The sequence below is a fragment of the Rhyacophila brunnea genome, unplaced genomic scaffold (genome assembly GCF_057557595.1).
Source record: "Rhyacophila brunnea isolate RB1 unplaced genomic scaffold, BYU_Rbru_1.0 scaffold_12, whole genome shotgun sequence".
Lineage (NCBI taxonomy): Eukaryota > Metazoa > Arthropoda > Insecta > Trichoptera > Rhyacophilidae > Rhyacophila > Rhyacophila brunnea.
The window spans coordinates 16,022,596-16,040,217 of NW_028232774.1; the positions used below are offsets into that span (position 1 = coordinate 16,022,596).

A 17,622-nucleotide genomic window follows, 5' to 3' on the forward strand; every position below is an offset into this window, starting at 1 on the left:
ATTTGTATGTGAAGTATCACCATTTGTTTATAGGTACACGGGAATGTCTCAGAAGCGGTTACCTAAAACTGAGGTCTAAATGCATTAAGTGTGGTTTGAATGAGTTTACATGACTTAAGATTAATAGTACCATAGAATAGAGAAGCACGAGGAACAGATAACAATGAATAATAAAACGCTAATTTAAAACTGCCAAACAAACAATCAAAGTGTAGAGATCTTCACGTTGGTTTGCAGAATATGATATATATTAAGCACTAAACAGTGACGTCCCGTGAGAGTAGGCAGGTCATGCGTTGCACAGGGGTGACACATTATAAAGGGCGGCGAATGAAGGAACGAATACATATTTGTTTTTAATAAAGCAGAAGATGCGGTCGCTTCATCAGAAAGAATCTTAGTTAAAAAAGATCGAAGTTTAAAAATCCTGACAGTTTATTGTTGTATTGTAATATCTATTGTAATTCATATTGTAATGGCAGTTTGTCGCACAGGCAAATTTTTCACAAGGGTACATGTCAGCGCCACAGACATCCACGTACATAAAACTACCACTGTTTGAGAGTGGGAATGCTTTAGTTCTCAATATAAATTATGTGTAAGTCAATCAAAAGTATTTTCGTGTATTTGTCTGTTTATGATAGCCTAAGATAAATAATAATATATGTAAGAATGTAGGGTACATAGCGACTTTGCAGAAATTTGTAACAAAAAATTATTGGGGGAGGGGTTGATTCTACGCCTGCTTAATGGTGGCACTAGGGACGTCATTGTCCAAAGATAACAGAAGGACATACCAAATGATTAATATCAATTTATAAGTGAAAATGATTATTAGCTTCAGCTCCAAGACACCTTTTCTAAGATAGGTACCTAAGTACCAAATCAGGGTCTCTTTTTATGATAATTAATTGTATTTAGCTTTAACTTGTAAAATAAGGCGATCAAAGTTATAATAATCAAATAACTGTAGGGAGCAATGTTTCATAAAAAGTGTCCATAGGGTACCTGTGGGTTTTCCTCTATATTATTTTATTGTAGGTTTTAAGTATGTTTTAAATTTAGATGAATAATGTTATACACCAATATAAAATAACTTATATATTCCGGATGGATAACATCCTCAGCCATTATAAATTTTACTGATAAAGCCACAACATAAAATAACACATATTGTGTAAGACGGTGCTTATTACAACGTTTTGATTAGCTCGTATTCTTGTTTGTCCGGTACAGATTTTTTCTTGTGAAGTACAAATTTTTTAACTAACTTCCCGACTAGCTAGACATTTGAAACTTAGAATATATCAGAACACGACGACAATGCATTCTGTTTTGGCCATCTTTAATCAGAATTGAATTCATTTTCAGTTAATTCTGTTTTGTATGGAAAGTTATTATTGTTGGTTGCTAAGGGGCCCTAGCAACTAATTGTTAACAAACTAATTTCAGTATTCTATATTTATTCAGTATTTCTATCAAGTACAATAAAAAGTTTTTATTAATACATAGAATTGTCAAATTTATATGATTCAACAGAAAATTTGAAAACGTGGTATATAAAAAGTTCTTTTTATCTTGTAATTATTTTTCTTTTTTGTTGTGGTATTACAATCCATTGTGGTACTTGGGGCCATCTATGGAGGTTTATTTATTATAATGTAATGGCGAATAGCCATTTTCTCAACCCATTGACGTTTTACTCTGCAACCAAATCCATATACACAGAAAAAAATAACGAGCGAATTGGATAATAGCCATGGGGTTTGAGGCTGCGACTAATGGATTAAGAGGAAATCGTTAGATGCACTACACCCAGTGACGTTCCTAGATAAAATGCCGCCCCATGGCAGCACCAAAAAGCCGCCTCATTTTTATACAGTATTCTTTATCATCCTTTCATGAGTCCAATATCTAAGAAATATGTTGACATTACTAATAAAATATCAGACTAATTATTCGCGAATCTGCACGTGTTGTTTCTGGTCACCAAGTACGTCGAAGGGCAACGGAAATAAACTAGATATCGCGAACCCGATTAAAACAGTGAGCTGATTTTTTTAATTGAAATATATTTTCGTTATTACCTCGTAGCTATTTCTATATATTCCAAATAATTCTCCTCGATTTGCCACCGTTCCAGTAACTACCGCCCCCAAGCGACGCTCAATCTGCCTACCCTCACGGGACGTCACTGACTTCTCCACAGCAATGTTACCAAGGTTGAATTAGATTTCAATGGCAAGTAGGATGTTGCAGTGGTCCCACATTTTAGTGGTAAACCCAAGGTCAAATAGATGAAGCATACATGTATTATATAATACATAACCATTGAATGTATGTAATTTTGAATTTAAATGAATGGTATCTAATTATACCGCGTTCTCACGTGGCGATTTTTATTGGTCATCTTTGTATTGAATGTTGAAAAAGAAAGTGAAAGGAGTGTTTCCACTTATCAATTTAAGTTGAATCGACAGTTGCAGCAAAAATAGCGTTGAGTGAATTCGTTAGTTCGTTAACGTAATTTCCTCCGATTTTGAATTAAGATGCCATAATTAATTCATAAACTAAAACAATATGCATGACAATTAACTAATCGCATGCAAGTAAGAAACACGGTTCATGTTCCGATGACTTGACTTGAATGATGATACACTGTTGAATCAACTAAACGTAGAAAGGAGCTCGATTTCGTTCCATCTATCGGATTCAACTTAGCAATTGAATACTTTGTTGAAATATAGTTCGCACTTATCAATTGGCTTTCAACTGTCATTTAACATACTTACAGTTGAATGACAGATATTGCCACGTGAGAACGCGGCATTATAAACATATTGATATTGTATTAATAATAAATAAATGAAAATAAGTAAAAATATTTTTAAAAAAAGGATGAAAATTTGAAAATGGGTATCGACATCTAGTGTCATATATGCGTATTAATATTGGAACTGGAGATATATAAAAATGTCACAGAATACTTGAATACATGATTTAATTTAAATGGATATAATATAAAATAAAAGTTATAAGTATAATAGTTTTTTTTTTATCATAATATACCTATTTCAATGTTATGTTTGATATGATACATCAATAGATATCGAATATAAATATTAATTCCGTCGAGGATAGAATCGTTAACCAAATGTTTATAGTATTTAGTTAAAATGATAGTATTATCAATCTCGTAGGAAAGGTACAAAAATAATTTCATTGTCCTAAGAACATTGAATTGAGTGTGATTTCTAAATGGGGATAGATAACGAGGATATACTATTAAAGGCTCTTTACAATAATTTAAGTCTATACTATCTTAAGAGAGTATGGTTATTAAAGCATTTTCGTAACATTATATTTTGATAATACATATATTTCAATAATAATGAATACCTACAATACCTACTACAATTATTTTCTTATTAAAAGGAATCTGCATAATTCCAATACGCTAGACACAATATTATCTTGTAGGTAATATTATTCGAACATACAAATGAGTGCTTCTTATCATATCACATTATATTATGTTATTAATGAATAATTAGTACTATAATATAACACATCAACAAGAATGATTTAACACAAGAAGTATTGTAATATTTATGGCATGCCGAGTATAGTATAATATATTTGATACATTGCTATATCAAGTTATAAATATATCGATTTCTAGTAAATCTTTCAGTTTAGTTATATTAATATTAGGCCAGATGGTCGTAAAGTCGTAATTATTACGCTACTGCGTTGAACGAATAACTGAACATTTCGTTTCTGCGTACTGGGCAGTCGACATTACAATACAACGCCTTCGTTTTATAATAATATGCATATTGTGTAGATTGCGCGTGTTCAACGCAATAGGGAAACAGGGACCAGATTAGAAAGTAAAATATTTTTCATGTAAAACTGTACAGTATGTTGTCCCTCCTTAATAAAGCGTCTTGAATCGGTTGCAATAAATTATTTAAAATACATAATTATATTGTACTGACCATTCGATGACCCAGTATTGAACAGTAACAAGTCAGAAATTCGACATTTCACGATATTGGTATCAAGATACTCTGAAAAAATACGCTCAACAATGAGCTCTTGTCGGTTTTGTACAGAAACAATTCGAAAAAAAAAATTTAGATACCTTGAGAGCCAAAAAATCCATATGAAATTTTATAAACTTTCAAACAAAACCAGTTTGTACAGATCCATTTCGAATTGTTTCCATTCAAAACTGGCGATTGAACATACGTTTCAATTTAGAATAGCTAAATTCTGACTTGTATCCTTTTAAAACTTGTCAAATCTTGTGTATTGTAAAATATTCAAAATATTAAAAAATGATTATCTCAAAACTACGTTTTTTGAGTTGTTACTGTTTAATACTGGGTCATTGATATATTGATTTAAATATACACATTGTTTAAAACAAACAAACAAAAAAAGGAAAACAGTGGTCACAAAAGACACTTTCTTCAGAGCTTTTGGAAAATCTTTATTTGAAGTAATTTGGACGGCGTTGAGAATTTGTTACAAATCATACGATATAATACAAGATAAATGGCAACTGCTTATAAAATGATTTAGGGCCACTGTCCATGACGACCAGAGGCGACGACCGGTAGTTGAGTATACCCACATGCAGTTCGTGTAGATTGTGTACCTACTGTCTGAATCAGGGAGCTCAGAAATAATGGAAACTAAAATACCTAACGGGTAAGCAGAAGCAGGGAACCGATCTCGTGTAGGGAAGAATATGGAATAAATTTAAACACGTGTCAAGAATACGTTATACGTCGAATACTGAAAACTGCTCTCGGTTTATGCATTACGCTCATTCAATATTGGTGTATTAGACACACTATTGCACGTGCATAATGCGTGTTTCATTTTCGTAGGACACTCGCACATTCAAAACCCTGCATCAACATGTGGCGTATTGAATATACCCTATCGGCATGGTATTTATTATCTGTTATGTGGTCTGAATATTATGGTGAGTCAATGCAGGCTAAAGTAGAAATACCGCTGAAGGATAGGAAACGGAAGGGTTATATCCGTGGTAAGGTACACGCGGATGCGAGAGGTGATCACTGTGCGTCAAGAACGTTTGGTGGTTTGTCGACCGACCGGCGGTGGCTCTTAATAATGAAAAATAAGTAATATAGATGTGGTTTCAGTTTTAAATATAGCACTTTTGGATCAATTGCGTCACTACATTTAAAGAAAAACGTAGATGCTAATATTTTCATAGTTTGAAAAAAAAAACCAATGTTTGACCAGTAAACGGATGATAATTGCCGAGTCATATTAATTTCAAATGTTGGTAGTATGTATTAATTTGGTCTTTTTCAAATCCGCTTAAATGGATGTTAACACAATTAGCACTATGCAGTAATGATAATATAATATTAATCAAAGTTTTCGTGTTATGGTGTCATTCGTTGTCAACTCTTTTCACGTAAGTAGTCAAATTCTATCGATTCTCTTTAAATAATTTGTATGATTATGGAAGCGATTCTATTAAAAAATATTATGTATAAACGGTGTAAAAAATATCTTGAAGCGAAATAAAAAAATAGTATTAGATTAAAGAGAAAAAGTAAAGTTCATCTTAGTAAATATAATATACCCAATCACACACCACTGCAATTCATTATTTAATATTCAGTTTATCTTCTATTTCAATTTCTAATTTATGTTGAATTCAAATATTTTATACAATATAACCACGTCTAACGTAAATACTATGTACTTATAACCTACAATATTTTGATTCTACAAAAAAGTATTGAGAAAGGTTTAAACAAAATATTTTTTGTAGAAATGGAGTAAGTAGGTTTGAACATATGATTAAATTACCAATAACCGATAATAATAAAATATTCAAAATGATATTTCTAAAATTGATTATTTATTTTGTAACCATATTTTGAGCATTTAACATTAAGTATAGTAGGTATATAACATTCAGATAGCTGTCGTAAATAAGGTAATGAAGTATTTTTTTTATCATTAAATATTAAATATAATATACATTATAATTGATACAAATAGATAACTTTGCAACGTGCGTGGAAAAATACTGATTTTTAATTTTATTATTTCATCTTACAATAATGTATAGAGTGGTTATATAATTTTAAGGATTGATGGAATGAATAACATTTCAAAATACGTATTACATTTTTATTGTAATTATTAAAATTATAAATGTTATGGGTATCAACCCCCGCAATATTTTTTCATACATGTAGGTACAAAATTAAAATATTTAAATTTGGATATGAATAAATTTAGTAAATATTATGATGTTTTAATTCGATTTAAATATATATTTTGTTTGGAAATATGTAAGAAATTATACTTACCAATGGTTAAGATTACATTGACAATATTTCTTATTTTGTTTATAATAACACACGTATAGAAAAACACTGAAAGTTTTAATTAAAACATGTGCAGCTTATATGCTAACATAATATTTAACAATATTTTTTTATATATTATATAGTATGTTAATATAAGTCCTATAGCCTTTGTCATGTACATAGATATAACGTTGACTAACATTCTACATCCCGAAAATAGTCTTCAATCTTATTATAATACAATACAAATATATATATGTATGATATATAACATATTGTCCAATCACGAAATCTTTGCTTTCTCAATCTATATTTGAATATAAAAGCTTTGAATTTGAATATAAAATGGACTCACATTTGTAAAAAAATAGCAACTAGAAATAGCGGTATCTCGTAAAAAATACAATATAATTTTAAATTAACCACAAGTAAGCTCAGTAAAAAAGGCTCTATTATATAAAATGTGGGATAAGGAGTCTAATTTAGATATCATTATCATGTTTGATAAATGAAAGAGCATGTCAGCCGATTGAATGAAAATACAAAGTATTTTTTATAGTTACTAATCAAAATATCAATTTTCTTTCAACCCAATAAATGAATCAGTAAACAAAAAATATTAATACTTATTTTAGATTACAATAATTTATCTTGTTAATGACACAACTTATGCATGTGTTTTCACTTTAGAAACAATTTTAATTAAGATATCACTTCATTCTTTGGCGTAAATATTTTATATAGGTATTTAATTTATATTTTTACAATCTTACTAATAATGATAAATAGTTTCTACTCAATTATGATATTAAAATAATTAATAATACATGAACGTCCCATCATAATATGCAGATTTCTAAATATCATGCATACGACTATGGATGTTGAAGAGCCAGATAGATTTTTTTGTAATTATCATAGACAATATTATAATATCTCTCCAATATTCAAACAGCCAATAGACAATTTGAACTATCCGCTGTATTATTATAACAAAATATAACATATAATATATATCATATATCAATTGGATAGTCTACCATAATCAAGTATGATCTGGTAGATCTTAAAAAAAATAATCATACACTAGGTAAATACTGCAATAATATTATTAATACAAATTGACCACAATAAGTAATTATAATTGGAAGCTTTTATAAAACTTCGCATAACGTGGAATGTTTGTTGCTAGGCGACAAACCTACAAATCATTTTTATTTGTCTTCGGCTGTACCTATACGTCAAACAACCAAAACGTTTAACTAAAATACAAGATTCTGCCAGATCCATGTTTTTGAGCCTAATCGAAAATGGTTTTCATTCCATCCCATATCTTGAAGCAGTGAGTAGATTCAACATAACAGATATCCAAGTCATTCACTTCGACAATCTCTTCACCTGGAATGATAAAAAAATACAATTGAGGTAAATATGTTTTTTTCTTGTATGTTTATGAAAGAAATGAGGTGCATATCAGATAATAGTGAACCATAGATATCTGAAGAAAAATCTTTTAATAATTATGTAGACTTTATTAAAAAAACACACACACACACAATGTGTGGTAGTTATTCTATACAATGCAATAATCATCAGGATTGGTTTCGTTTGTATCAAAGGAACATTGTCAACCGACAAAACATAAAATACAAACTAACTAACAAAAATTATCTACTTTATAATATGTACAGTGATTGTATAATATGGAATTATATGAACTTATGTATCTATTAAAAAACATGTATACAATTAATTATGTAAACAGTTAATAATTATTATGTTTTCTATTGTGCCGAATAATTCAGAGAAAAATTAACAAAAATGACAGATGGCAGAAAAACAATTGAAGTCGAATGGAATATAATTATCGGCCAGTACATCGTCGAAGCGGTAATTCGAATGATTTTTTTTATAATTTGAATTTTGTTCCATTAAGATTACATTAGATAATTAATACTAATTCGAAGAAAGTTTTGACAATGATTATCAAAGACACACACTTAGTAGATACGTACGTACTTATCCTTTAGTAATTCTAAATGCTCATGGGATTTTAATATGGTTTTATTTATTAAAAAAATCATCAAGTATTTTCGTAAAAAAATAAGGCAAACAATTAAAACTCTAATTGAACGTAGTTATGCAGAATGTAGCCAGTCCACAATAATGTCGAGCTGAGATATTGGCACTTTAGCAACTACATGATATTAAAAATGTAACATTGTAAATAGTATTTTATTTCAAGAATATTTTTTTTGCGGCTTAGCTATTTTCAGCAGAACGTAGAGAAACCTTCGCGCATCTGATCCATATCATATCTCATTTTTTTATTTTTTGTGGACTAGCTACTTTCTGCATAACTATGTCCAATTGTGCCTCCAAACCTGTCAGCACCACAGAACTCCACCACAGTTTGTGGGTAGGTTTAGTGGAAATGCTCTCATTATTAGTATACGTAGAGAGTAGTTGTGTACTTATGATAATTTAAAGATTTTTGGCGTATTTGTCCGTTTAACCTAACCTAACCTGACAATTGTTCATGCAATATGAAAGTAAAAATGAAAGAGCTTTTTATGTCGGCTTAAGGGCTGCAATTCGCCTAGGTAGGCGGCTCGTGGTGCAGTGCGTGAAGCGCTGGCTCTGGGTTCGATCCCGGTGAGGACACAATACATGCACGTGATTTTCTCAAAGCCAGGGTGTTTGTTGTGATTGTTCAAAATTACTAACAACCACCTTGTACGAAAAAGCAGGGTCATGGTTATTAATAATTTAAAAAAATACCTAAGTACGTCACTGGTTGTAATAATGTTTGAAGATAGATACACATTTTTTTCAAGCCAGTGAACAAACCTAGATGATCGCTCTAAAGAATTATTCAGTTGTATTACCAGTGAAAGAGGTATTATTTACCTGCCGTTGAGACAACTCAAACTGACTGGCTGGTCAGAATGGGTAAGAGGAACACTGCCAGGAACGCTCTCGGCCAGCGGGTACCATTGGGCGACAGGCTTGCGAGGGTTGTCCAGCATCTCTAACCAGTGGTCTCGCCCCACGCCAATGTAGCCGGAGCCAATTGCTGTGCAGCCCATCAGTTCATTGGAGCCGATTCTGGAATGGTAATACATATTCAATTTTTTATTTTAACTTAATATTTTCTTGGGCGATGTTTATACTGACATGGCGTAATAACATTTTATGCTTTATTTTTAATATTAAACACATAGAAGAGGCCGAAAAATGATTATGATTATAATCCTGTACCTAACTTAGTAACCCAGTGTATTATACACCGTCTCTTCCGGCTGTAACTTACTCTTTAATCGGAAGTAGCGATGCGTCGTGGCTTGGAATGATATTTTGATTAAAGCGAGCAATTTTTTAAGATGTAAATTATCCAAACTCCATTTAATTTGATATCAAAGTTTGGAGGTTGAGTTTCAAACAAATATTTTCGCACGTAGCTTTGAGTAGCAGACAAGTGTTTAAATTATTTGCCAGTAGGTGTATGTTATTTTGAACTAAGCTTTAAAGCAGAGATTTCCAAACTGGGAGGTGGGAAAAGGTTAACAGAAATATAACCACTGGTTTACAGTTGACAACTGCATAGTTCATACAACGGCAGCTAAAATTATAGAGCCGCCGATAACAGACTTGTGTATAAAATAGATGCGTTAGATTTGATAAACTTTGTGGTAAGAAAGATGCATATCTATCACGTTAAAAAAATAATGTAAATGCAGTAAATGTTATTACTATTCTGTCAATAACGTTTTTTTTTTTAATTTTTTGTAGTCATACATTTTTTACCATTTAAAAATGTGTCGTTAATATTTTATGAAATAAAAGGGGGGCAGTCACATTTTTTTTAAAAAGGGGACGTAGTAACATAAAGATAGGAAACCATTGGCTTAGAGTGAAAGAGTATAGTGTTCATTAAACGTATACGCCACCAACAGGGAGATCGCTGAAGAGCTTTGTGTAGCAAAAACATCGAGAAAAAGTAACAAATTACTTCGCAAGCTTTAGAACGGACTAGTCTGTCCACGTTGTCGTTCCGGTGGTAGAGGTAGATACAGTACTTAATGTTTCGACGAACATAATATTGCCACGGTCAAGGTTAGTAAAATAATAAAACAATGGCTCAGTTTGTACGCGTGCAAGTTCGTTTGCTTCTTTTCAAATCTCTGGTAAATTAATATAAATTGCCAAGGCTTAAACTTTACTGTCTTGCGGCTGGATTTGACAGCCTTTGGTCTTTGATCTGTTGAAAGGTCGGGCGAGACCATGTGTGCCGGCTTAATGTGCATTACGCTATGCTCAAATAAACCCAGTCGCCAAATAATACAATTAATTATTAAATATAGTGTCTTGCAATTTTTAAAATTCTATGATCATTGTTGTACTAAACAGGGGTTATAAAATTACAGCTCGCGAGTCACATAGAACTCTTTTCTTTTTCTTTTCGAAGTTCTTTAGAAATATTGAATATACAAATTGAGTGATCCTGTTTACATAACTTGTCAAAGTATTGGCCATAATTTGATAATACCTGCTGTAATGTATATTATTTCAAGATACACATTTTGAGCTTAAAATAGCCATTTTTAGTAAGACTTCTATAATTTATGAAGAGTGTGGAGTTTATTTTTTTTCATTCCATATTGATAAGGGCAATATTAAAATGCAATATTAATTGTTGTAGGTACGTACTTAAAGAGAAAATAATTATGGATCTAAAAATTTATAAGTGATTTTACAGAATATGAATATATTGAGAATTTGATTTCACAACGCAATTGGTCTGTTAAAAACATGAGTATGTTTTTCCTTTATATCTTTTACCATTTACGCTGCTAATCAGTATATCAGTCTCTCCATGCTTTCACCCCGGCCCCATTTAAAAATACAATTATGACTCTTGAAAATAAGCTGAATCAAAATTGTCAATCCTATGTACAATAATAATGTCAACTCAACCATACCTCAGTTATCATAAACGGGAAAATACAATCAATACTTCTAATATGCACGTCTACTGATATTTAAAGAAGATAATTTTATAAGAGCCGCAAGAGAAAAAAACACGTCCATAAAAACTACTCCCAAAAGTTGTAGGTATTATTTTTCTTCTTTCTTTTGTTTGCCTACTCTTAAAGTGTATCTTAAGGAGTGCATCGCATGTGTAGGTACACTCACGGGACGTCACTGCATGAATAAACTGTTATAACTATAAATTCTTTAAACCTCGTATGTAGGAGTTTCAGTTATACACCATGTGGAACCGGAGGCTATTACGTAGATGATTCCTTGTCGGTACCACTGTAACTTTTTATTTAAAATAATTTTTTTCTTTATTTTTAACCATTTTTGTCTTACTATCGCCATATTATGATTATATATATTGCGTAATTTTCAATTTGTCATAAATTATTCTGTGGTTTATATTATTTCCATAGGTACCTACGATAAATGATATTTTGTGACTATCTTGAGATACCTATTGATTGGCTGTCAACATAATATATTTTTAATAATAAATACGAGAACGCTGGAATACTTCGAATTTATTTAAAATATGACTGAATTTTCCATCAATGCGACATCATGTGGTTCAGTTCATATGACGACGTGACGCGTGTTGCGTAATTTTTTGTAATCAAATATCTAATAGTTTTTTCTAAAAATTCCCATACCAACATTTTTCCACATTCCTTCATGTATAATAAAAATTGTAAAGTAATATTTTGTCTGACTGTAAAATAGTACATGGAATAAAATATATTTTGAAAACAAAAATGCCAGGTAACTACGGTGTTTATTTTCAACGTTTTTTTCCGAAAAAAGTGTAGCATTCGTGTTGAAAGTAAAAGAAAACCTCGCATTGTAAAGGAAACAAAATACGTCTTGTTATCGAAGTAATAATACACGCACAGAGAGCTGGATGATTTCCCCAAAGCCTTAGAAAATGGCGGCGCTAGATAATAATATATTCAAGGTAAGGTATATTATGACGGCAATGAATAAGGTCTTCATATTATAATTTTACACAACGCTTTCTAGAGGAAAGATTATAAGGTTAAATTTTCGTGGAATCATTTGCACAGAAAGCATGGAATAATTCTGAATATGATAAAGAATTAAGAGAGCGCACGACTTATCATGTTATTTATTGAGCCAGTTTTCATATGAGGTTGAATATATATTAATTTGACTAGGCTTAGGATAATTTGGTTCCACCATCTGTACGTCAGGATAACTGGACGATTGTCTTGGTTTTGCTGAAGATTAATGAAATGCCTATAGACTTAGTTACAGATTTAAATGGAAAATAACTAATATACATTTAGCATAGAGTTCCTACTAGTCCAATTATCAAACATGGGTGGAAAATGGTTTATATTTTACAGAGAATGCTAATTTTTAAGAAATAAAATCAAGCAATTTGCTCCGATCTCATTTGCATTGAGCGGCGCACGGTTTTTTTTTACTACGTTTTTATTAGCTCGTATTCTTGTTTGTCCGGTACAAATTTTTTCTTGTTTGTCTAAGATTTGTATTGGACTATTGAAGATTTTTAACTAACTTCCCAACTAGCTAGACATTTGAAACTTTTAGAATATATCAGAACACGAGACAATGCATTCTTTTAAAACTTTTAGCCATCTTTAAGCAGAATTGAATTCATTTTCAGTTAATTCTGTTTTGTATGGAAAGTTATTTTGGAAAAAATCGTAATTATTAAGCTTTGATTTCTCTGAATATGGGACCAACTAAAATGTTTGGTGCACACGTCTTTATAGCTAATTTTGAACACTATTTAATAAAGCGTACTACTATTTTTTTTACATTGCAGCTCCGACTAATAAGATTGTCAGAAATCTTAATTAACTAAATGTTAATTTAGTGGATGTTACTACCTAAATTACAACACATAAACGAATTCTAGGTTTAAGTGCTTTACATAACACTTGTTTAGCTATGAACTTTTATTTCAAATCGTAAATTTTTTGAACGAGTTGGTACTTACCTATTTTTTTTTCAAATTTCAATAATATTTACCGGGACCAAGATGGCACTCGTTCAGCTAGCAGCTATCTACTCGTCATGGCGTCCGGATAGCGAATTCATTTTGATCTACTTAATGAATATTTTATAAACGGTTCTTGAGTCACAATCATTCATAGAGATTGCTCGGCCATATGTCTTCTTCCAAGAGCCAAGCCATAAAATATATACCTACAACTATGTAAACAAATGGGGGTCCCCTGACGGTAACAATCAAATTTAAGCCACTTGCTGCGTTTGCTTAAACTGCATTCCAACGGCCATTATATGCGCACAATTCCATTATATCTCAATCGATACGCAGGTACGTTACGTTCTCATTTTGAAACAATTCATTAATTCAATAAACAAATTTTTTCAATTTCATTTGTTTTTTAATTTTTTCCAAAGCCTCCCTCGAGTCAATGTCTATGATTCGACGTCATAAATAGCGAAGCCAGCCAAATATTAATATTATAATAGCTTTGAAGTGGATTTAATTGTTTTATTTTTTAATCAATTACAGATAAACAATGAAAAAAATAAAGGCGGTATAAAAGTTGTTCATATTGAAACAGAAGCTCGTTGTAATCGAGGGCTTACCTGTCGTAGTCGATAACTTTGATCAGCAAGCTGACTTCTTCGACGTTTCCGGCAGGAACATCAAAAACTAGAGCTTCATTGTAAACTGGACAGAGGGTATTTTTCTTCACCGTCGTCTTTTTCTTTTTAATTCTCTTTCCTTGGCAGATGAGGTATACTTTCACGTAGGGATCTGGAAAGAAAAAATAAAAGCTTAGATTTTGAAACAATCATGTTATCCAACAAACATTGAGAACGAGTTTTATTTATTGTAAGAACACAGATATATGTATTTTCAGGATATCTTTGTAATTGCGTATTGAATATTATTAGTGTTGTGACCAGAGGCGGTTTGGTGGCCTGGCACGGTCCGGGAAAAGTTTTAATCGATCGACCAGAATTTAAATTAAGTACATAAATTTATTACACATAATAAACATTTAACCTTGAATAAAAAAAACATACCATGGGAGATAAATAATTCGTTAAAAAAGGAAGATTACGTTTCAAAACGGATAATATGACGCGAAGAAAAGTTGAAAGCAATAATTAATTATTGGAGTATAATTTTGAATATAATACATTTTACACTAAGTAAAATAATTATTTTGAATTGTAATTATACATATTGTATTTTTTAAATTAAAGCCTTGAAAGATAATATTGTGACAGAATGTTGGCTACAACATGTTTCATTAAAATTTTGAATTTAGAAGTACAAGAAAAATCATCTGGCACGTTCCTTCCACGTTCTTAAATTATTAGAATATTTATTGAAGTATGATAAGAAATCTTTGTGATAGGCAGGCTTTCCCATTCCGATATTACTTTCACATTTTACCATTACATTTAACTTTCCATTTCGATTCTCGACAGCAGACAGACGTTCGAGTTCGTTTTACCGAAGTCTTTGAAAATTCTTCAATATGTATGCAACGACTATCTAACTTTATTCAAATCTCAATACTGTAGTTTCCTTGCATTAAATAAGGGTTAAGAAACTTTAAGGTCAACATACGATTTCATCCTTGCCCAAGGCGTTTGAGAAGAGATATTTAATATTAGCTTTGTTCTTGAAGAAGTTATGTAAATTCGAATATACCCAATGTAGCAATATGTCCTTCGACTTTTTCCTTTCTTTTGATAATTCGTATGATTCCACCGTTTTGTTAGCTGTCGTCATGGAAATATCTTTATTTTCCATATTTACACGATATTTGCTTATATCACAAAATATTATAATAGCGTACAGAAAAGATTTTGAATTTGTTTCTGGTTGAGTAATTAAAACTATACCTGTGATGAGTTATACGCGTAAAAATTTTAGCATTTAAACCACAGATTCTCAAACTTATTTTGGCCACCGCCCACTTTGAGATTTCAAAAAAAATCTAGTGCCCCCATATTTTTAACTAAAACCCTTAACTTCAACCAAAACGCCATTTTGGTCAACTTTTGGAGATGCCAGGTTCATGAAATAAAAAACAGGAACGAGACTAGTGCATGCGCAAGTGACTCTAGTTTTTTCGTCTATACGGGTCTCCAAGCATTCAAGCCTAAAATTGCATCTCAAGAATTTCGGATATGGATGGGATCGCCGCGATCAACCAAAAATTTTCGTATGAAAAAAAATATCACAGACAATTTTATTTAGTTTACTTAACCATGGACTACGTACATGAAATATAAAGCTGCATCCACATTATTACATGCGTAAGTGACTCTAAATTAACCGTCTACACGGGACTCCAAGCATTCGAGTAGTAAATCGCATCTCGATCGTCGTGTCGTGTCTAGATTCCGTAGGATTTTTATAAATAGAATTTGTCTGCCGTCGCCCCTCTGGATTTTGTTAACGCCCCCTAATTTTCATTGAGCCTTCTACTGCCCTCCTGAAAGCCTCCAGCGCCCACAAGGGGTCGTTATAGCCCGTTTTGAGAAAGACCGATTTAAACGATTAATAATCTTTTAATTGTCATTTCAAAATTATCGGAATATTCCGAGGGTACATTTTGGGAAGCGTTTTACTATAAAAAACTAAATTCAACTTTGCAGCAATTAATTATGTCACCCATCTCATAAACTTGGAAAGGATCCAAGGTGTGCTAACACGTCATGTCCCACAACAGTCCTGGGACTGTTATAGCAATACTATGTACTCTTTTACTATTTACAATTTATTATCAATGTAGTTTTTACAAATACACTGAAAAAAGTCACATCTGTTTTCGGATTTGGTTCGCCAAAAATCTCAAATTCCAAGTTGATAGTACATTTAGGGGGGTTCGGGATGAATGTCATGAATGATAATATGTTATAAAGAATCGTACGCTTAAGGTGAACGCTCCACATACCAGAGGCACGTAACGGAATAACGCGAAGCTTGTAATTTGAGACAATTTATTTACATTTAAAGTGTTTTAATTAATCAATGCGCAGCTATCTAAAACACTGTTTTTTATTGAAACTTACAATTATTATAAAATGCGAATTCGTTAAAGGATTCCAATTAATTATTGCATTATGACCTATGGTTACGTTTATCATTAAAATTGAGTATATTAATTTTTCTCAAATCTAACGATTTTTTTTATAAAAAAAATGAAACTACGTATAACTTGAAATCATTTTTATTTATATCAAACCGAGCTTTAATAAAGTGAACATTCAAATATTAGAAATAAAATATAAATTGTTCTAAATTGCAAGCTTCGTATTCTTCCACTCTGGTAGGCGGAGCATTTTTCATTTTAGAGTACTTATATAAAAAAATACGCTAATTGAATTTTAGTGTAAACTAACAATATTTGAATTAATTTCTCATAATGAATAATACATAGGTACCATATAGGTATGTTTTAAGTCATAATTCAACTTTTTTTTAAAACACTGGTAGGTACCTACCTAATTAAAAAATTAAACGAGTATTAGATTTCAGATAGTTTCAGTCGTCATTAAAACATAAAGATTTATGTCAAGATACTGAAATTGATTAAAAATCATTTCTATTTAAAATGGAACAATTGAGAAGTTCAAGAATATAATTCACTCTAGTTATGGTATTATAAGGACATATAAATGGTCCGGAACCTAAATGAAAATTTATGGTCTTGACATAGATAACTTTATCAAGGACCTTTAGTATATCTTCGTGTAATTTAATGCAGGCCCGTATATTAAGGATGTCAGTACTCAACTGCTGACCGTTATATAGATCAAGTAGATAAGGATTAATGCCACTGAACGGGATTATATTAGATACTTTCATAATATCCTTGAAGAACATTTACTCACAATATACCTACTAAATGGGGTGAATAGAAACACTTTAGGACTATGTAACTTGTTTTTTTTTGGTTTTTTTATGAGAAGAGGTCCGATTACAGTAGTAAAACACTATAAAGCCACTTTTTATATTGATATGATCTGTACATCAATATTATGTCGACTGAATTACAGAAAGCCTTTCTGAATGGCAGGAGAGGAGCTTGTACAACGGAACGATGAGTGACAGGCATCTGGAGGAAAGATCTTATACCTCGTAATATACCCAAGTGGTAGAGATTTCAGGGTCTCAACTCCCCACAACAGATACAGTGTAGCTCGTAAGCCTAAGTCGCAT

General features: G+C 31.4%; 1 protein-coding gene across 1 annotated transcript in view; it reads right to left on the minus strand.

Annotated features, from left to right (window-relative positions):
* Positions 1 to 9,280: 9,280 nt before the first annotated feature.
* The window catches only part of LOC147077830 (synaptotagmin-10-like), a 224,929-nt gene continuing 216,587 nt past the window's right edge, over positions 9,281 to 17,622 (minus strand). The window contains exons 9-10 of the mRNA XM_085940143.1: positions 14,022 to 14,193; positions 9,281 to 9,482 (exon numbers count right to left, since the gene is read on the minus strand). Coding sequence (XP_085796269.1) covers positions 9,281 to 9,482; positions 14,022 to 14,193 — 374 coding nt within the window. The remainder of the gene's footprint in view (positions 9,483 to 14,021; positions 14,194 to 17,622) is intronic.